Source organism: Vicugna pacos, chromosome 34, assembly GCF_048564905.1.
Source record: "Vicugna pacos chromosome 34, VicPac4, whole genome shotgun sequence".
Lineage (NCBI taxonomy): Eukaryota > Metazoa > Chordata > Mammalia > Artiodactyla > Camelidae > Vicugna > Vicugna pacos.
Genome location: NC_133020.1, coordinates 10287287 through 10310125, shown reverse-complemented (window position 1 = coordinate 10310125; position 22839 = coordinate 10287287). Strand labels below are relative to the sequence as shown.

General features: G+C 37.8%; 1 protein-coding gene across 8 annotated transcripts in view; it reads left to right on the top strand.

Moving 5' to 3' along the window:
* PLEKHA5 (pleckstrin homology domain containing A5) overlaps positions 1-13007 on the top strand; it is a 212134-nt gene extending 199127 nt beyond the window's left edge. For 6 of the 8 annotated variants that reach the window (XM_072954697.1, XM_072954687.1, XM_072954693.1 and 3 more), the window contains 7 exons: positions 2089-2207; positions 4844-5053; positions 5903-6043; positions 6501-6625; positions 8484-8629; positions 10019-10133; positions 12118-13007. In XM_072954697.1, the coding sequence (XP_072810798.1) occupies positions 2089-2207; positions 4844-5053; positions 5903-6043; positions 6501-6625; positions 8484-8629; positions 10019-10122 (845 nt within the window). In that variant the 3' untranslated portion in view covers positions 10123-10133; positions 12118-13007. The remainder of the gene's footprint in view (positions 1-2088; positions 2208-4843; positions 5054-5902; positions 6044-6500; positions 6626-8483; positions 8630-10018; positions 10134-12117) is intronic. The other 2 variants (XM_072954689.1, XM_072954692.1) reach the window with 1 other exon arrangement.
* Positions 13008-22839: the final 9832 nt, after the last annotated feature.

Genomic DNA, 22839 nt, shown 5'->3' with positions numbered 1-22839 from the left:
CTAGACAAAGCTCAAAGCATGAACAAATTAGGAGTTGGCTAGGAGACCCTCTCAAATAAAGCTTGGACCCTCTGAGGGCCATGCTCTTCATGAAAACTGATTAATTTGATCTCATCAAAATTTACAACTTTTGCCCATCAGAATGGGAGAAAATACTATCAATACATATATCCAACAAAACCCTTGTATCCAGAATATATAAATAGCTCTTGCAAATCAATAATGAAGACAAACAACCCAATAAAAAGTAGGCAGAAGCCCTGGAGAGTTAACAAATAAGGTGTGCAAATGGCCTGTAAGCACATGGAAAAGTTTATAACTTATTTAACTTACTAATCGTAAAAGAAATGCAGTTTTATTGCCAATAAAAATATCACAGTTTACACCTAGAATGGCTAAACTTGAAAGACTAACTGCCTGGTGTTGGTTAGGATGTGGAACAGTTGGAATTCACACGCATTTCTGAGGTGGTGTAAGATGGAACAATAGTTTGGCAGGTTCTTACAAAGTTAAACCTGCAGTTTTCATATCCAGGAATCCTATATATTTACCTGAGAAAAATGAAAGCACAATTCCTCAAAAAGACTTACACAAGGGTTTTTACAGCAGCTTTAATTCATAGTAGACAAAACCTGAAAGCAGCCATATATATGAAAACAAGAGTTCGGGTATAAAACATTGTGATACTCCTCAGCAAAAACCTGTTACAAGCATTTACTCATAAAAACTATCGTCTGAAATACGTTCTCTAATAGGATTTGAATTCTTCCTTGAAGTTTTTCCTCTTTTAAAATTTTGGGTGTTCTTTAAAAAATATATAGTCATAAGCGCTTTCTAGTCTGAAGTATACAGATAGATTACAGTGTAATTTATTTTGTACCACATGACTTTAAGCAGGGCTTTTAAAGATGGACCACTGACTGGCACAGCAGAAACCTTTCTTTATTTGAATCGCAAAATTACTTGTACTGTAATACATCAGTCCAGCTCTAAACATTCTCAAGTATACAGCTCTAACAGACATACAGAGTTCATAAACAGTATTAAAACTTCATTGAGCTGCAGATTCTTTGGTTCATGACATAAAGGGGCCCTGAATGATTGGCCATCAAATGATTGGCCATGTCTTTGGGAGGGAAAAATAGGATTTGGTTTTTCTACTTAGTTGATGCGACTTTGGTGAGCCCAAGGAGAATGGTGCTTTTTTTTTTTTTTTTTTAAGCAAACCATTGAGGTTTGATTAATTTCTTTCTTTGCTTGGGTCCTCAGTGGACAATAGTGTATATATATTGTGCTTAACACAAGATGACTATGATACTAATGAATACATTTTATGTTAACTTACCACTAGTTTTTATTGTTGTGTTAATGATTTTGTGAGTGTGCTGTTTTCTGGTTTATAAAAGCGGTGTGTGTTCACTTTAGAAACTTTCAAAAATGCAAAAGAGAAAGCAACCTGCATCACCTACAGTTAGCTGGCTGTTAACATCGTTAATGGATTCTTTATTGAGGCGGTGCCCTGTGACTGAAAGAGAGCAAACAGAAATTAAGAACTTTTAGGCAAATCACATAACCCTTCTGGGCCGTAACTTTCCTCACCTTAATATGTGAGAGGATTAGATTTCAGCTTCTGGAAATACATTTATGTAAATACTTCATGAGGTAGCAGAGCAGCGAGGCAAAGAGGCCGAAGCAGAAGCTCCGGCCGCGCTGCTGATGGGCTGAGAGGACGTGAGGAGGAGGAAGCCTATTAATCCCGACGCTGCACCTGAGTTACCTTCTTTTCTCTGCAAGGTTGTTGTGAGGACTTATGCGCTGTTAAGTATTACTAAACTTTGTAGTTTTTTTAATGTCACCTGTTAGAATCAGTAGAACTTTATTAACAAATCTAACCCTGATTTGTCTGGTGGTATCACTGCCCAGCTTCTTAGGGAAGATAACTCATGGAAATCTGCAACTGTTTCCCTGCCTCTTTGCAAACAGTAAGTTTGCCTTCTGATTTAAAAGCCTCAGAAACTGAATATGTCACAAGGAGGCAGTGTCACGTGAAAACGTTTTGTAGAACTTACCACTGGCTTTAATTTCTAGGTTCCCACTTTCCTGTTGGCGTAGTCCCTCCAAGAACAAAATCACCAACCCCCGAATCTTCGACAATAGCCTCGTATGTAACCTTAAGGAAAACGAAGAAGATGATGGATTCAAGAACGGTATTTAACTATAAATTAATTTCTAGAAGAATTCTCAAACCTATTTACTGCTTTCTTATACATGTTTTAATTTTTAGTGTTTTTTTTTCCAAAATACATACTCTAAGAAAACTGTAGTTATCTTAATTTTCTTTAATTATGTTCAGGGAATTTGCACATTGGAGGACAGACCTAATCTAGGTTTTCTTTGATCAGACTTCTCATGGGGTCTTCAGTTCACGGTTGGTGGAATCTATTCTCAGACAGCCGCCCTGTTCTACCTGCCTTGACACCTCTAAGAATTTCCTTAAGAAACGGATAGACATGCACTGTGGTCACCCCAGCTAGTGGATTTTCAAGCCAGCCTGATTATGCAAGGCTTTTCAGCTATGGTAGATTTGGATTTTGCCAATCTTCTGGTTACAGTGAGAAATGTGAACTGAGACTGGGAAATAAAGCTTATATTTTACTATTTTCATCTGAAGTCCATTTCATTCCCACTGGCTTTAAACCAGTCTAATCTTGGTCTTCCTGGGAAGATTCTCAGAATACTTAACTCCCTTTCCCCAAGTTCTCCCTTGAAATTTGGGCTGCAAAAAACTTTTACTTTTCATCTTCACAAATTCAGTATTTATTTGGTAGGAAATTATTTTAAACTATAAGAAAAGACTGAAAGGTACTACAAATGATAAGATTTATGATTCTTGAAAAATATTAAAGTATAGGTACAAAGTATATGCCAGAAATCTGGCTAATTTTATATATAAGAAATATAATGATTCTATAATACTATTATTCATAAAGTCAGGCATTTTTTACAGATTGGAAGGGTGTTTTCTTTGGAAATTGTAATATGAAAGTAAGCCAACAGAAAAAAGCTTTAAAAAATGCATGTTAATCAAACAGAAAAGTATTAGTGGATTTATATTATTCTATAACTATCTTTTTTTTTTTTAATGGAGGTACTGGGGATTGAACCCAGGACCTCATGCATGCTGAGCATGCGCTCTACCACTGAGCTATACCCACCCCCTACCTCTTTTTTTTTTTTAAATATAACTATCTTACATACTAGAAGAAAGACTTCTATATAACCAGATGCTAGAGGGTGAGCACAGAAGACAATGGTTATGTAATTCTGGTACAGGAAAGCAATAGCAACGCCAACAGAAAACACCTGCAATACAACAGACAAGTGCCGTGGTACATGAGCAGTGAATATAAATCGGTTATTTTTAGGATTTTTTTTAAATGGGAAATATTTAACAGTAATTCACAAATATATGAAAATTGTTCAACTCTGATAATAATTGTTTAATGCTAACTAAAACCCCAGTGAGATGCTCTTTTCCAGTTAAATTGGAGAAAAGATCTAAAAAGTAAGAGTATCTGGCAATTTAAAAAAATAAAATAGATTTGTACAATATGGTGACTTGGAAAAGGAAGTTGCAGTGTGACATTTTTGCACAAGTATAGAAAAACCGGGAAGAACACTCGTTTGTTGTTAATAAAAATAAAAGAAAAGGGTACTAAATTAGCCAGCTTCCCAATCAGTATCTAAGTTTACCTTTTTAGAAATTTTTTTTACTGAAAGCAAAATCTCTGTTTTGCCAATAAATGAGAATCATCATTTCTACACTTTACGGCTTTTCGTTTTTCATTTTCCTTTTAGTTTCTCCTTGAGCTCTTTGAGATACTCATTCTGTACAGTGGGAAACAGCTCTAGAGCTGCAGGTACGGCCCTGCAGACACGTTTTAGATGGCAGTGGAGAGAAAAGGATCTTGGCCACTCTCCTGGCATCCCACTTGGTCACAGAAATACTGGCCTCTCTGCGCTGGGTTTTTTTTCTCGAACTCCAGTGGCCCCACCAGTGTCTCAGTCATTTCCCAGCAGTTCAGTCCAGAGGACACACATAAACCCACATGTTCTCCTCTGTAGACCTTAAAATAGTTTAATCTCTAACATTTCTTTTATATAAAATAAGCTAGAATTTCCTAATGACTAATTATTGATGTATTTATTTCAGATCTTACACCAATGTTTTATATCTTTGGTAAGAAAGTGAGAAGTAAGAAGTGATTGTTTAATGTGACTGATATTTTTAAGCCCCTCAGTGAACCACAAAAATGAGCCATGTATATATACATACACATTATAAAATTTTCACATATAACCATCTTGATTTATAGAAGGTAGATACTTCCATATTTTTATTATTGCTCATAAACTAAGGATATTTTCTCTTACCAGTCTTTTTCACAGTAAAAATTACAGAACAAAATGTAACATTTTTAGTATAGTAAAAGAAATCACTGATATTTAAAAGCCATGCCCCCTGTTTTCTCCTAGTTTGAGTTTCATATAATTGCCTGTTTCAGGCTCATGGGTTAGGGTCACTCAAGAGCTACCATACTCTTTTGTATTTTAAAAAAAAAAAGTCCCCTCGTTAAGGTCCCCTCTCTCTTTCCATCACTGACCGTGCATCAATGCATGTGTGGAGTCATTTTCCTTCCTGCTGATATCTAAATGACATTCTAAAACCTCCACCTTTGATTTTGAAGACAAAATAAATGCATTTGAGAACCTTTTTATTCCAACCTACTTTTCAGATGTTATTCTGTATTCATGTGCTCATCTTTTTACTTTCAATTTAAAGGAAAGACCAAGAAGTGCGGTGGAACAGCTGTGTTTGGCTGAAAGCACTCGCCCTAGGATGACTGTGGAAGAGCAGATGGAAAGAATCAGGAGGCATCAACAAGCGTGTTTAAGGGAAAAGAAAAAAGGATTAAATGTTATTGGTGCTTTAGACCAGTCACCATTACCAAGTCCTTCAAATATAAGGGATAATCCATTCAGGGTTACCCAGGTATATCAGTTGCTTTTAATCATTCTTGTGGGTAAAACTAGTATCTCTTGAATCTTAGGATCATAGCATTATGTGGTTTTTTAATGTTGACAACATGGATGGTTATTTTATATTATTTAACTCTTATAGTAAAATACTAAGACAGTTCAGTAAACTGCAAATAGCCTACGTTCAAAACACCGCAGCTGAATTACTTGTTGGGTGCCCTTGTGTAATCTCCTCTGCTGTACGTCAGGTGGAGACCACCTGTTCCACCTACCGCACAGAGACACTAAGAAGATAAAAGTGCTTTCAACAAATGTAAAACGCCATGCAGGTTACCAAGATGGTCCCCAATTCCCCTCCCAATAAAACGTGTATTACTCTGTGTCCTAATTTAACATGACCTAAATTATAGCAAGAGTTTCTCAGTAAGAGTTCTACTTACTAACTTCAGCCTTATAAAGAGACATCATTCTGTTTCTTATTATTTGTTTGTTTGTTACCCCAACTGGTAAATGAGAGCAGACCAGCGAACCTTTCCAGTGGCTTCAGTCTGGTCTGTCCGCGCTGGTGGACGTGGATCAGCTGACGGTGCTTCCCTGTCTTCTTAGAAACCCCCTCCTGACTAATCAGGAGCAAACATTGCTGATGGAAATTCATCTCATTAAACCATTGAATAACTGAACAGTCTACAAATTAGAATGATAGAGGATTAATATATTATATATAAGATGCCTCTCGTTTTTTCCTAAGAAACCTCCTTGTGAGTGAAGTGCCAACTTTAAAAAAGAAATTAGCAGGTGCTGTCTAAAAACTATGCCTGACTGTATAGCATGAATCTAAAGATGCTGTCTGTCTGTTGAACAGACTCGAAGGAGGGATGATAACATTAAGGAACTGGACGCCGTCATTAAAGAAAATGATGTAAAACCAAGCCATGAAACTCCTGCAGCAGAGACTGTCCGACTAAAAGAAGCTGAACCTCAAAATACAGATCTCAGCCAAGAGGTGGGGAGATTATTGTAGGACAGATACCCCAAAGGGGGTGATTTTTGAAGATGAAATCAAGTGGGAAGGTTATATGTCATTCTGTCACAGAGGCTCTAGATCTGAGTGAAATGGTGGGATTTGTATAATTTGATTGATGGATTTAGCCACATCAAAAAATGGGTTAATTGAAGAACTAAAACATGATCAGTCAAAGCCAGAATAAATTATCGTTAACCTAGTTAAAGAATTTTATCTCCCAAAGCAGCTAGGCAATGGCAGTGTAGTTTTTATGCCTGGTAATAAGGAATATGAATGTTTTTAATATACTCGAATCTAAATTTGTATTTCAGTAAATATTTGGTAGGGTATGGTTTTTAAATAAGCTTTTATTTAGGAATCATTTTAGATAGTTCACTTACACATTAAATGTGGTAAAAATGACTTGAAAAACAAAATTTTTCTTCTTCTTCTGCAGTTTAAAAAAACTAAAAATGTTTTTTCTGAAACACTTTTCACACCTGAGCCAAATGGAGTAAGTTCTGAAGAAGTGATAGATAAGGAAAGAAGCGAAGAAAAAATGCCTGCGGATGTTTCACACAGGTAATAATTGGGGAAAGCAAACAAACAAAGGAATCATTCACAAAATCGTATACCTGCTTAAAAATGGGAAACTTCAGAGTCCAAAGTCTCTGGTCCCGGAGTAGCTTGTTAGGAGCTGTAGGATCTTGAGCAAGCTACATAACCTTCCTAAACGCAGGTCCCTCACTTGTAAAAATGGGGATAATAATGGTATCTAATCTCACAAGTGTGTTGTAAGGATTAAATAAGGAAACAGGTATGTAGCACTTGGCAGTGGGCTAAACACTTAGGAAGTGTTCAATCAATGTCTTTTTTTTTTTTTTAAATGACAAAGGCACACGAGCAGTGACAGTAAGCACCTCGCGCTGCCTGCGGAGTGATACGCGTTGATGGGTCGTCTGAGTTGTCTGTGATTTCGTGTTACTAGGAATGCCTTTATCTCTTCAATGAAGAGCAAGACTGAATCTGACAAATATTTGGCAATAGCTGATAAAAAAAAATCTCTGCTGAATTTTTGTTAATAGACATAGGGTTAAAACACATCCAGTCTATTAAAAATCCGTGAGTTCATGATGATACAAAAACAACAAAAAGGAATTTGTTGATCACTTTGGAGGATGCTAGGGAATCGGGCTTTTTGTTCCAAAACCTGGTACATAAAGGGAAAGAATGAAATATTTAGCGGAATTTTCCCAAACGGCAACCAAAACAGCTTATGAAGAATCTTTTTTTCCTTTTAGAAGAATTTCGCTCAATAAGGAATGAGAGACTTGGACTATATCACTGCTTTGCTAACCTTATTGAAATAATGGGGATGAACAATATTCCTCAGTGGCTGTGAAAGCTGTAGGCTGAAAAAATCTGACCAGGAACTTTATAATGAATGGGTCAGGCTAATAGCCCCTGACGTCACCGGTCATTTTTAACAACCTGTTAATACAGCAGAGCAAGAAACCCACTGAAGAACTATCTCTTGCCCCTCACCCCACAAAACCTAAATCTGATCAAGCCTCAAATCATATCAGTTTAAAATTTTATTTACAAACCAAAAATAGATTCACAGACATAGAAAACAAACCGTGGTTACCAAAGGGGAAAAGGGGGGAAGGGATAAATTAGGAGTTTAAGATTAACAGATACACATTACTATATATAAAATAGATAAACAAGGACCTACTATATAGCACAGGGAACTATATTCAGTTTCTTGTAATAAACTATAATGGAAAAGAATCTGAAAAATACATGTATATAACTGAACTGCTTTGTACACCTGAAGCTAACATTATAAATCAAACTACACTTCAATAAAAAATAAAATTAAGAAGTAAAATAGTAGAGTAAGAAAAATCACATCATTTTATAAAATATAGGAGAAATACAGTCATCAAAATCTAGAATATAGTAAACTGTATAGGACTGTTAAACCAGGTTCTTTCCCAAATAAACGGCAAAGAATAAAAACGGGTGTGTGGAGTGGTCTATTTTCGATTAAGGTAGACTTTAAGAGACTTGTCAGGCAAATACAACATATGGACTTTGGATCCTGATTCAGACAGATAACTCTTCAGATGATACTGTGAGGCACTCAGGATCATTTGAGCACTACCTAGATATTTGATGGCATTTACAGATTGGACTATATGTCTGGAATCTGCTTTAAAAATAATTTGGGGAGCTGGGGGCTGAGGGTCTAGAATGAAACAACACTGGCAAAATGCAGACAAAGAAAAATGCAAGCAAAATGATAGCAGTTGTTAAATACAGATGATTGTATCTCTTCCATAGAGTTAAAACTTCTCATAACAGTAAGTTGGAAGAAAAAAAAGAATTGTCTTGTAAAATAACAAACTTTAAAATATTCATCTACTTTCATTAGCCCTCAAGATGAGTCACAGGTCACAAATCATAAGCCAGAAGGCCACCCTGAAGAAGATACGAAGGACGATGCTCAAGAGCAGGAAGAAACTGTTACTGCCTACGAACTTACTCCTGAGGCTTCTCGAGGAAATCAAGCAATGGCAGGTAGATACTGCCTGTTTCATAATTGTCTCACTGGTGCTTCCTCTGACCCTCTGAATTTATTTGCCACTTGGAGAGTCTAGCAGGGGAGCCACTCAGGTTTGTTGACTGCAGCCCAGTCGGCCTTTGCGGTCCCACCTAAGAGCCAGATCCGCCATCTGTCCTGGCATGGCCATCAGTGCCTTCATTTTGTTTTGTTTTGTTTGCTTTTGAAATCTGAGCCTCAACACACTGTACACTTTCTCCTGAGAAGAAGATCTTTGATCTTTTAGTACTTGGAAAATTTGCCTGTTTCTCCCAGGCTGGATTCTCAGTATTCACAAACCTACGCTTTTGGGGACTCTGGGAGACTGAATATCTAAACTGGTAGAATGGATTTGTTTACTTAGCTCCTGTTATAACTCACATCTGGGTTTCTCTTTGATAGTAGAAGATTATGATGCATACATAGCATGTTAAAAAATAAAATTTTCTTTAAAAATTTTTTTTAAAGTAAAATTTTCTATGCCATTCTTTTTTAATTTTTGGATTCTTGACAAACCTTTTCTCTTTTTTTCTTTTCTTTGATTTTTGGCAAGGGATGGGGGCAGGGGATTCATACCACTAGTGTAAATTATCAGCTTTACTTTTCATAGTCCATTAAGCAAAATCCCTTCCTGGTAATCCCTTCTCCTCCCCCCCCCCCCCCCACAACCCGCCCCCAATCATTTTGCAGAGGGTAAGTACAATGAAGTTCAACTACACAGGACTGTTCTTAAGAAGAGCATTTTCTGTGTCATATACATATAACATGGAAATTTACGTTGTCAGCCATGCTCCTTTGTAACCAATATTAAGCACTGTCTTTTGCTTTGCCTCTTACCCACTAGTAAGCCAATGTGCATAGGAATTCTCACATTTTTTTTTAATTGTAACTGATCACGTTCAGTTATTGTTATGGTAGGTCCAGGTTAAAGGGGTATGTGTGTGCATTAAAACCACAACATTTAAACCATCTGTACTGTTTAGCTACATGGAACTAAAAAGACTTATACAAGTGAGACCCAGCAGGAACGATTCACTGATAGACATCTGAAAATTAACCTCAAAGCAAAAAAAAAAAAAAAAAAGGAAGAAAAAAATGCCGTTTTATTGAGATGTAATTGACATATAACATTATATAAGTTTAAGGTGTACAAGGAAGAATTTTTAAACAGTTGTCAAGTGGCATTCCGTACCAAATAATCGGTTGCCAGATTAGCAAAAAAGAAAAAAAAATCCAGAACCAAAATACAGCTAAGAATTCCTTCCCGAAATGTGTACGTCTCGTGTTGGGATCGCAGCATCGGGGGGTTCTTGTCCCAAGGCGTCTCTCTGACTTCTCCGTTCTCACGCTTTCCCGGTGTGTTGTAGCGAAGAGCCTGTCCCCGTCTCCCGAGTCCTCGGCAGCCTCGGCATCCCCGGCTCCGTCCGCGCAGCCGCAGCTCATGGAAGGATCACATTTCATGTGTGTGTAGTCTCAGAAAAAGTACGTCCTTTCCTGTCGTTTTTGTGCTTTACTGTTAGAGCTTTCAGCCTGAATTTCGTTCATTTGTTGGTTTAGTGAATAAAAAACTGCGATCAGTTCTGGCCTGCGCGTCCGGGAAGCTGGGGGAGCGAATGGGCCGACTATTTGAACCACGGGCAGTAACTCCAGTTCCCAGCATTGGCCCTTCAGTGATTTGCTGTGTGACAACATCTTCTCTGTCTCTTATTTCATCATCCGTAAAAACAGCAAAACCCTTAGGGTAGGGCCTGTGCCAAGACAAGCCTCCCAGTGTTTTGCAGCTGTGCGCCGACCAAACGTTTCTTTCTCTGGTCGGGTCTGAGAATTCTGTTTAAGTCATTACATTTTGATCGAGTAATGTTTTTCACAGTGGACATGACATCAGCCGCACTGAGAGCTGGCTAATTATTTTCACGGATAAAGAGAAGTTTGTGGTACAGCCAACTAGATACGGAAGATAAAATCTTTAAGATTCACCAGAAATTATTTCTAAATAATTAATTTTTTTTAAGTCAGGGAGGTAGCCATGGGGTCACAGAGAAGGAGCCTTTCTCCACAAGTGCTCTAGACCACACTTTTAGAGCTCAGAATAATTTCCTAAGGTCTTTCCTTTTATCCTGCTGTTTTGTACTTATATGCTTTTTATATTTTTCCGAAAAGCTGTGAGGTATAGACTGAGCATTTTATGCCTTTTCTTCTGCGCTTTTTTTTTTCCCCTCACAGCATCTACCAGATGTGGTGCTTTTAGATTACCACTTATTTCTGTTAAACAGTTGTAAGCCAAGAAAATACAGACGTTAGAAGCATGAATACAGACATACTCTTTGATTTTTAGATTCTCGAAATAAATGAGCACAAAGGCTACCCTGACTGCGTCTTTTGTCCCACAGTGCTCATTTTCTAGAAGCTACTTCCAGTCACACCTTTTTGTAGCAGCTATAGTCTGTGTCCTTTCTTTCAGCCAGAGGATTTACATTTAACTGCCATTTAACATCTGTAATTTTTATTTGAGATCATGTCTGTCTGGAGCCTAGAAAAGGCTTTGTTTGTTGTCACCTGGTGTCTGTGCAGGATCGACTAGGGTCGCTAACCTTCTGTTTGTTACAGTCTTAACCTGTGTCTTGCCTCTGTCACTCATGTATTTAAACTTTTAACTTCATACATTCAGAAGTGGCAGTTGCCACGAGTGACAGAATAACCCCAGACATAGGAATGATAAACATTATGTTCATTTGATTCCTCCTGTGCAGGGAGTTGGTCACTGGCCTCTGTCCATCTTAATGGAGAGAAATGTACATTAAGAGCCACTCTCAGTATCTTTTGGTTCAATCAACAAGTTACAATTCATTGTATTTGAACCATTCTGATAATAAAAAATGTTCATGGTTAAAACTCAGATGCATTTCCAAGTTCCTTAAGTTGTTGTTGGATTTGGTTTTGTTTTGCTTTCCTTCTGAGAGCCAGTGGCATTACATCCTGCAATGAGGCACAGTTCCTGCAGGTTTTCTAGCCTTGTGGTGTGCAGTCCACCAACTGGTGGCATTCAAACGCTCATTATTTTATTTCTTTTCATTGCGTGTGTGTCATCTTTCTGAACTAGCAGTTTAGGTAGGACTTAGGAAAGTTTTACAAATGACACTGCTGTGTACGGAGCTCAATTTAGTATTACATATTTTAGTAAAATTATGCAAATCTTTGCTCATTTTGTTGATCTCTTGGATTCAGCCACAAGTTTGGGTACTTTTTTCATCTGACTTGCTCTTTTACTGCATTGTGTTTCTTTGCTTTGTGAATTAAGCGTATGGAAATGAAGAGAAAGTGTCCCTCAATTGTATTATGTTTTAGGATTTTCATGGCCATGCTTGTCAGTGCTGTTGTTAGAGAATGTCACCCTTAGTTACTTTAGGAAATGGTCATTCGTTAACTTGCAGGTGTCAAAATAATTTCCCTTCTCTGTATTTTTCAGCTATACTGACTTCTGTTGAAACCATTCAAAGCTAAGGACACGGACCTTTGGCAATGTGAGAAGATATTGTACAGTATATTTTAAATCTATGAAATTCATAGTTCTGATGCTTTTGGCCACAGAGCATCATTTTATCACTTCTGGAAAATGTTTATTCCAAAACAGCTTTAATGGCCCATATGTACACTCAAGGTTATGTAGTGTAATCTCAAGGTTATTCTTCCGACACCAGCTTGCTGCTATGATTTCAGAGCACATAAGTAAAGGTGCTTCTTAGTGTGTGGTCTACAGACAGAGCTTTCTTAGTTGCTGATCTCCAGATTTTGATGTTTCTAAAGCCTAGGTGGATTTATATTTCTTTTGGCTTTTCAGTACATAAATTTAGTTATTATTTCCAATGAAGCTTGTTTTCTTTTATTTTCTTCTCCTTTTTCCCATTTTGGCTACTGCAATGCTTTGTTTCACACTTGATTTGTAAAAATTTTATATATATATTTAAAACGTGCCATTTTATTATTGCTAAGTGAAGTATGTCTGTTTTCTGCTATACTTATTTCTCAGTCAGATTGCAGTGTCAGCAGTTACTGCCACACTCTTGTCAGCTTAAAAACTACAAATGTTACCGCTTACTTTTTCTTAAAAAACTGTTTAAAATGTAGGTATTTTGAAGTACTGGGCTTCTGCTTCATTGGACTAGATGTGTACAGCAATAAGCAGGTTCTCAAATCCAGTACTTAGTTTGTGTACAAATGTAATTATGTTCATTGTGTATATATTATACAATGAGCACCTGTAATGTAAGTATTAAAGGCTACTTACTATTGTTTAAATGCAAATGTTCATATCTCATTTCTTTTTTATCATGTTAAATAAATGTTGATGTTCTTAAATCACTTGTGTTAGAATTTTTGCTCTTTCCACTTACAACGGAAAGTCTGAGATTTATGGGACATCCAGAAGAAAAAGTAGTCTGTTAATCTCATCATTGTAGACAGACCTGCAAGTACCTCTCTGTCGTCTGGCCCAGCTCTCCCACGTCAAAGACGAGAAACTTGAGGCCCGGAGAGAGAAACTGACTTTGCCACAATCACATTACATTCGGTGACAAAATTTGCACCAGAATGAAGTTTTTCTGACTTTTTTCAACAAATTTAGTTCTGTCAGGTCTTCTATACCCATTTCTGTTGGTTTCTGTGTTGTAGAAAGTAGCTTCAAGCATCTGTAGTCTGACTCTGCCTAGTGGCCTGGACTTGGCGAGGGGCGTGCAGGGCAGACAGACTTACTGCTCTGACATGGGTAAGTAGAGACCATTTCATCATCATGCGTGGGGCCTCAGAGATCATTTTCTCTTAGAACACATTCTCCACAGATGTTCACGCTCTTCAGAATCAATTACATTTCCTTCTCTCCATAACCTTTATGTTCAGGGTATATATTGTTCCCAGAGTACAAGGAAATGTGATGCTTTGAGATTCCTATATAAAATGGCTGAAACTAAATTGGCACTGGTCAGTCTTTTTTTTTTTTAATTCCATGCTATATTAAAGAGGATTTAGATTTAATTTAAAATGCAGATGTGTAAGAATTCATCTGCTCCAAACAGAAACACACAGAATGAAATGCAAATAGATACATTCTATAAAGTAGGAAGTGAATGAAAAGAGAGATTAAAACGGGGGGAGAGCGTTTAGCTCCCTGTGTCTGTATAAACATGTTTACATGTATTAATTACCTTTTCCTAAAGATGTCACACAGAAGTTTTCTCAAAGGAAATAGTCAACAGATTATGACTTCCCTTTAGTCGTGATGCAGTTACTGTTACAGATCTTTTATGGATGTGTTGGGGGGAGCGTTGCTGTTACTCTTGGGGTTTTGTTTGGGGTTTTTTGTAGGGGTTTTTGTCTTTATGTTTGATTGTTGTGTGTGTGTGTGTTACTTTGGTTTTATTAATAAACACAACATTTTTTGAACTATTTCAAGAAAGAAAAATCTCCCATTCTGGGGTAACTGGAAGCCTTAGGGAGTTTGGAGAAGGCAGTATAAAGTAGGTGCAACTCTTGTCAACATTTCAGAAAGCCAGATGGAAATCGTATGTTTACACAGTAAGTCAGCATAGGTACTTGTTACAGGATATAGTAAAACTGCTATTAATAGTCTTCAAAAACTTGAACTAGATTAGTATTTTCTTTTCTTTTCTTTTCTTTTTTAATAGAAATACTGGAGATTGTATTCAGGACCTGAGATGAGAATTGAGGGCGGCAGGGATTAGGTTGGTTGGTTTGTTTGTTTAATGGAAGTACTAGGGCTTGAACCTAGGACCCAGGATGGGGGGGGTAATTAGGTTTATTTATTTATAATTTTTTTTAATGGAGATACTAGAGATTGAACCCACGATGAGGTTTGTTTTCCTTAATTTTGGGGAGGATAATCAGGTTTGTTTGTTTATTTCAATTTTTTTTTTTTAATGGGGATACTGGGGCTTGAACGCAGGACCTTGTGCATGCTAGGCACGTGCTCTACCACTGAGCTATATACCCTTCCCCTCTTAGATCAGTATTTACTATCTCATCTAAGCTCGCCATACCCGACTCTTACGTCTTAATTAGAGCGGTGCATGGACAGCTCAGGAAGTATGGAGGCTCACGGTAAGGAGGGCGGGCACACTGGTAAGGCCGTTACACCAAGTGGGGAGAGTGCCGTGGAGGCCACCTCTCCGCCGTGGAAGCAAGCACTGAAGTCTAGTGCAGCCCGGTAGGGTTGGTGTCTCGGTCGTCATGTCTGTGTATCCCACATTCACCTGCCCCCAGTTTATAGACAGTGGACAGCCACGCTCCTGTGGTGGTCAAAAAGTAAACAGATAACCATAGACAAGTGATCTGCAAACTTCTTTGCTTCAATGGTCCCTAAACTATTTTTTGTAATTATGTGCCCCTTCGCACATTTTAAATTTGACATCTGCAGTTTTTCATTAATTGAAATGGTTGAAAAGGATGCAATCTTTAGCATACTGTAACTATTAACTTAAAAAAAAAAACTGTTACATCGGTTTTTGTAAATGTATCCAACAGAATGTTTTGTTTAATAGTTCCATCACCCATTTTTAGAGATACAAGTAAGCTTTTTTTAAGTAGGAAATTTTACATCATTGCTTTCTCTCCTTGAACTTCTATTTCCACTTCACTTCCCCCATCATACTTGATCACAACAGGTTATGACATGTTAAGATTTAATTATTTTAACTATTTCTAATTTCATCAATTTCTGTGATCTCTCGTTACTCAGCCATTACAGTTACTCACTTTTTCACCACCTTGGAGGGTCTTACACCCTGAGGTGTAAGAATAAGATTCCAAGAAGTTTTTCACGTGTAAGGGAGAAAGGAGTGCCTTGATCTCAGGAGGCTGAAAGCTGATCTGTTTAGGCAGGAGTTCAGATGGAAGATAATGATCTAGATACCAAGTCCAATTAAGTCATCCTTGCCTGCACCCCCATGAATTGTTTCTGTGCACCGATCTGAAGAATGCTACCCTAGACCATTTATGCCATTAAAATACATGTAAGTTTATTGATTTATGCATACTTACCAAGTTCACTGTATAAAGGTTTTATTTAGGTTTAGCACATGACAGAAAAACTCAACTATTGAACAACTTTGAACAGCTGTATAACTGAGGATAAACTGATTCGCTTAATGCAGAAACAAATGATCTTTTTGTTATGCTAAAGTAATTTGGAAAGAGTTCTCCCAGAATTCTTCCAGAAAAAAAATGGATCATAGCTTCATCCATGGGTTGAAAATAAATCTTTGAAGTGTGTGGCTTGTATTGTAAAGGCAGAAACTTTGAATTTTTTAGTTTAACTTTTAAATTTAATTTTTTTAAGTTTAGATTTAATTTTTAAATAATTGAATTTAAAATTTAATTTTTAAATCATTTACAGTGACAGGTCAGCCTAAAACATGAAGGGGAATACAGCAGAACTGTGTCATGTAATTCGAGCCTGGGACAGCGCATTTAAGGATGAGACAGAACCCCAGAACTATGTCCATCACAAGTTTGGAGCCCCGTGCACTTATTGGAAACTCTCTTACATCCTCTGTTAACCAGGTTCAGAAAAGCCTATCCAGTGTAGTTGAGTGAGGACCCACTGATTCCACCTCTTTCCTAGAACGGGCTCCTCCTCTTAGCGTTCCCAGTGTTGGGAACAGTAAAGGCAATTCAATCATCCCAGCTTGGCAAGATGACAGAAAAGACCCTCCACCAATGCTGTTGCTAGGAAGCCTGAGTCCCTCCAGGCGCTTGTTACAGCCCTGGGGCCTTACTGTGCAATGTTGGGAGCCCAGACTCTGGCACTATGTAGCCTGGGCTGGAACCCAGCTTTGCCACTTACTAGCCATGTGTCCTTGGGCCAAGATACTACTCCCCTCTATACCTAATTATTACTACACTCTGTGATTGTTGTCAACACTGAATGATTAACATGTGTCCAGTGTTTAGAGCAGTGCCTGGCACCATATAGATTCTTGCTGCCATTAGCTATTATTAACCAAGAGCCAACTTTATCTAACTGTATAGTTTCTAAATTTGCCGGGGCACTCTTACTGATTACCTTGTTTGAGCAGTGTTTTCAAACTGGGTCACAATTTAAGGTGCATTGAAATCACCTGAAAAGCCACATTCCCCCAAAACTGCTCACAAGCAAAGATAAGCTAAGTCCCCTCGTCTAACCTTAAGTTTACAAAAGGAATCCACGAATTCCCTAAATATGAATTATCAGTGGTAACCAAAGATATACAAATTAAAACAATAAGATAATCTTTTTTACCTATCAGTTTGGAAATGGTTCCCAAAAAAAGTGATAATGCAATCCATAATCCATATTGTGCACTTTAAAATTTGTTAAGAAGTAAACTTACACAATGTTGTGTGTCAGTTTTGTCTCTGTAAAGCTGGAAAACAATTTTAAGACAGTAGATCGCATGTTAACTGTTCTTATCACACGCACACAAACCATGAAGGGGCACAGGGACACTCTGGGAGGTGTCGGATATGTTTATTACTTTGATTGTAGTGATAGTATCGGGTCTTTGCAAACGTCAGCCCTCATCAAATTGTGCACATCAAATATGTGCAGTTCTTTGTGTATCAATTATACTTCAATAAAGCTGTTTTTTTTTTTTTAAAGTGATAATGTCCCGACTTAGCAGGGTGTAGAGAAAGGAGTTTACTCGTGTTGAGACACGCTGGGACCTGGGACCCTTAACTGGAGAGCAGAGTGCTTGCACTTGGACCTGAACAAACGACTCCTCCAGCGAGAGAATACAAAGAAACTATAAGGGACTAAAAATAACTGCAGGCATGCCCAGTTCGGGCAGTTATGAACAATAAGATACAAAAAGGCCACAAACCAACAGCCACTTCTGAGGTGGTGGGAGCACAGGCAGGGTTCTGCGCATGATCCCTGTGCGCAGCAGCACCTAGTGGGTGGGCAGCCCACCTAAGCCATCCCTCCAGCCTGACCCACCCGTCCACCCCCACCCTGACCCTATTTAGGGACCAGCCCACCCTCCTAGGAGAGTGAGCTTGGCCACCAGTTTCTTGTTTTCACTCCCTCGTGCTGCAGCTCCAGCCCAGTAAAGCCTTGCTTGAAATTCCCAGTCTGGCTTCTTACCAACTGAAGAATCCAAGGACTCAGGTCAGTAACAGTATTGGGGTTGGTGGGAGTGTCAACTGATAAAACATTTAGAAAGCATTTAAAAACGCTTAGCATACTCTTTAATCCGGCAGTTCTACTTCTGGGGACTTACCTTGAAGAAATAACCTAGCGAGGCATTTTGTAGATGGTTTTGTTAGTGGTTTAAGTAAGGGGTCTGTTTATCTCGTGCTGTAAGAAGTCCAACAGTGGGCATCCTGGGCAGACTGGAGCCTGGGGACGCTGTGAGGGAGCCAGGCTCCCCTCTTCCTGCTCTGTTTTCAGGGGTGACGGTGGCACCTTGGGGCAGTGCCTCCTGTTGGGCGCAGGGAATCGTTATTACCTGCTTCCATTTCTGTCAGATTGGCCAGACCCAAATGACGTGGCCGCCCAACCTGTAGGTATCTGGGAAAGCAAGTGTTTATCTTTCCAGCTTTTAGAATCCAAGGGCGGCAGTGAGAAGGGAGTTGATAGTGGGTGTTGAGTGAGCTGTAAAAAGTACCCCAAAACCTACATGTCCATCTTTGGGGGACTGTACAAAAATAAATGAGAGAATATCTGTTGTAAGCAGCCACTTACTGTGGTAGGGTTAATCTACGAAAAACTGTTCTCAGTATATTTAGTGAAAAGGGTGGTTTATAAAATAGTGTGTTTCATAGGACCCCATGTTGTTAAAAATGCGTGTGTATACCATACATTCACAGGAAAACCTGATACGTGTGATAATGTTAATTCTGGATCTTTAAAGATTTTTCCGTTCTCTGAATTTTTTTGGCAAGCAATCGTGTCTTAACTTCAGAATAAAAAACAGAAAGTTCTGTTTGGACCTGAAACAGGAGATAAACTAGCCAGTTAAAATCAACCTGATGAGGCTTTCTGCCCCCAAGTGACCTCCAAATCTCAGCCACAAAACTTTCAAGATTGATTCCAAGCCAAGTATAAAGAGAAAACCATAAATAAGGCATTTTGGAAAATACAGCTCTTTGCAGTCTGTTACATTTCACTTGTATTTCCGAAAGGACAAACCCCAGCACATCCCAGGTGGCCTGAGCCCAGTCAGTGAAGCCAGGTGATAATTATTTCAGGAATAGGCTCAGCTTAAAATCAGGGAGAACCTGATTCTGAAGGAACACCGGTCAGCCTGCCGGAAAGACACGTCATGGGTCAGGACGCTGAGGGAAAAGCTGTTTGTGAGCTGCTCTGCTGGAATTTGATACTGTGAATGTATCATCTCCAAGGAAATCTCAGGAACAGCAACATAAAATACGGAGTCTCCTCGGAGTTTCAAGTGATTTGGTGTGTTTCATTGCTGATGGAACATCTCAGAGGTAACTTAAGACACTGAATAGACGATTTTCAGAGTCACATTTTTAAATCAAAACTAGTCCTATCTTAAAAAAAAAAATAGCGTAAATCTGCTATCTTGTCCAAAAACCCTCAGGACTAAAGAAGTGCTAAGTTATGACCTTAATACTGTCTGGGCCCAAATGTTCTGGAAAACTCGAGGGAGGCCTGTGATTGCTTCAAAGTGACAGCGGTCGGTTCCCAAAACATTCCTGTGGGTGAACCCAAAAGACAATCGGCACTTATGCTTTGTGGATACAATATATAAGCTATGGTCCCTTTACCTACTTTAAAAAAAATATGGAGGTGGGGTATAGCTCAACTGGAGAGTACATGCTTAGCATACACAAGGTCCTGGGTTCGTCCTCCAGTACCTCCTCTAAAAATAAATAAATAAGGAAACCTAATTCCCCCCCCCCCGAAAATACAAAAGAAGTAAAGGTAAAAATTAGGAAACAACAATAGAACATAACCATGAGAACTGGGGGCAGAAGGGAGATACCGCCAGAAGGTGGATCCAGGTGAGGCTAAGAGAATAATGAAGGTGAAGGCCATCCAAGAATGGTGCTCATTTAGCAGCTTCATGAGACGTCTGGTGAAACCCGCGGAGTGTACTGTTAACAATCAAACTTTAAAATGTGCCTGACTGTCCGTGTTTCCCAAAGCATCTGCATTTCTTAAACTTAAATGGAATCATCTGGGGATTTTGTTTTGTTTTAAAGTAAATCCTCAAGCCCCGCCGTCCCAACTTTCTGATTCACTAAGTCTGGAATATATCCAAGGAAGCTGCAATTTTTTTAACCATTTCATTTTTCAGATAAACTGTTGGTAGGCTATCACTTACATAAAATAAAATACACCCATTTTAAAGGTATAGTTAAGTGTTTGGGGGTTTTTTGTTTTTTTGTTTTTTGTAGCAAATATGTATACCCTATGTAATTTCTACCACAATCAAGGTATAGACATCTGATGAATACTTCTTCCCCTCAGTGACCTCCAAATCTTAGCCCTAAGACTTTCTAGAATGATTCATAACCAAGAATAAAGAAAAAAAAACGTAATCCCCAAAATATTCCCCATGCCTTGGCAAATCGTGTCCCCAACCCACCACCGGCAGCCTCCACCCCAGCCAACCACTGGTGTACTTCCTGACCTGGTTGGTTTTGCTTTATCTAGAGTGAGAAAATTGACTCGTATAATGAGTACTCTTTTGTGTCTGGCTTCTTTTGCCAAGCCTAATATTTTTGAAAGCCATTTATATGATTGCATATATAGTTTATTGCTTCTTAATGCAAACTAACAGTCCACTGACTAGCTATATCAAATTTTGTATATTCATTCACTTGTCAGTGGACATTTAGGTTGTTCCAGATTTTTTGCTATTACACATAAAGCTGCATGTACATTGATGTAAAGTCTTTGTGTCGACATACGTTTTCATTTTGCTGGGCTGAACATATATAGAAGTCGAATTGATAGGTCGTATGGTTAGCTGTAACTTAACTTTGGACCACTTTACATTACTATCAGCAGCATATGAGAGTTGCAGTTACTCCATATCCTTGTCAATACCTGGTATTTATCCATCATTAATTTTAGCCATTCTGAGCTTTAGCCATTCTATTTAGAGTATTGTGATATTTCACACTGTATTTTTAAATTGCTTTTCATGATGAATACTGAGCATTTTTCATATGCTGTTGGCCATTTATATGTCTTTTTTATGAAGCATATATTTTAATATTTTGCAAAGTTATTACTGGGTTGTTTTCTTATTGTTGAGTTTTTAGATACATACATTCTGGATATAAGTCCCTTATTAAGTACGTGTGTTACAAATATTTTCTTCAATTTTGTGGCTTGTCTCTTAGTTTTCTTAGCAATGTCAACAAAGAACAAAGTTTCAATGTTGATAAAGTATACCAACATATAAATTTACCAACTTTTTCTTCTATCATTGGTGATTAGATTGTAGCCTAAGAAATCTTTACCTGTACCAAGATTGCAGTGATTTGCTCCAGTATTTTTCTAGAACTTATATATTATTAGGTTTTACTTTTATGTATCTGATCCATTTTGAGTTAATATTTGTTTAAATTGTGAGATAAGGATCAATGTTCACTTTTATCCTGTGCAGATATCCAGTGGTTCACCTTTTGTTGAAAAGACTTTCCCCATTGAAATGCCATTGTAAAGTCAAAAATCAATTGAAAAGAGAATTTTATAATGTATGTCGCATATATTTTATATAACATATATGTAAACTGTATGTTTTATATAACATGTGTTATGTAGTATGTTATAAATTATATAGTGATAAAAATTATATATAAATTTTATATAATATAGCATAATATATCACATTGTCTGGATTACTGTAGTATGTCTTGAAGTCAGATAGTGTAAGTCCTCTGTCTTTGTTTTTCATTTTCAAGATGGTTCTGGCTGGACCAGGCCCTTTGCATTTCTATTTTAGGATTCAATTTGCTAGTGCTTTGTTAAGGAATGTTGCATCTAACCTTCATAAGCAATATTAATCTGCAGCTTTCTTTTCATATAATGACTCTGTCTGGTTTTGGTGTTGGCAGAAAGTGACCTCATAAAGTGAGGTAGAAGGGATCCTTCCTCTATTTTCTGAAAGAGTTTGTGTATTATTTCTTCCTTAAATGTTTAATGGAATTTACCAGTGAAGCATATGAGCCTGGAGTTCTCTTTGCAGAAAGGTATTTAAATGTAAATTTTATTTAATTAATAGGTATAGGACTATTCAATGTTTTATTTCTTCTTGAAATGGTTGTGGTAATTATGTCCTCAATGAGTTGACCCATTTCATTGACTAGCATTAAGTTGTTCATGATACTCCCTTTTTCTCCCTTTAACATCTTCAGAGATGTCCCCTCTTTTATTCCTGATATTGGTAATTTGTATATTCCTTAATCCGTCTAACTGGAGGTTATCCATTTATTGATTTGTTTGATGGACTGTGTTTTACTTCAAAATATTTTCTAATTTCCTTTGCAACTTCTCCTCTGACCCATGAGTTGCAAGGAAGTGTGTTGTTTAATTTCCAGATCTCTCGGTGGTTTTCCAGATAACTTTTGTAATTAATTTCTAATTCAGTTTTATTGTAATAAAAAGGAACATTCTGTAGTTTTTCAGTCATTTTACACTTATTGAGACTTCGTTTCTGGCTCAGAATATTATCTATCTTGGTAAATGTTTCAGGTGTCCTTGAAAAGATAATGTTGTTTCACATCTTTTGTGTCCTTAGAGATGTTCTATCTTGTTCTTTCAACTACTGAGAGAGTAGTATTCAAAGTCCAGCTGAAATTGTGACTATGGATTTGTCTGTCTCTTGGGTTCTGTCCGGCTTTGCTTAATATTTTTTGAAATTTTGATACTAAGTACATGCATACTTAGGATTGCTATGTTTTCTCAATGAATTGCCTTTTTTTGTCATTATGAAATGGATTGCTCTTTTTTAACTCTGGTGAAATTCCTTGTTTTTATGTCTGTTACTTGAAAATTGAGTTCACTTGTTGGTAGGTGTTGAGCCAAAAGACACAATTAAGCCAAAGATGAGGAGAATGAAGGGTTTAGTATGACTTGCAGCAAGTAATGAGAACAGCAGGGATCTTTCCCAAAACTGTTTCGCCTTGAACAGCAAAACTGGGGAGGTTTTAAGCT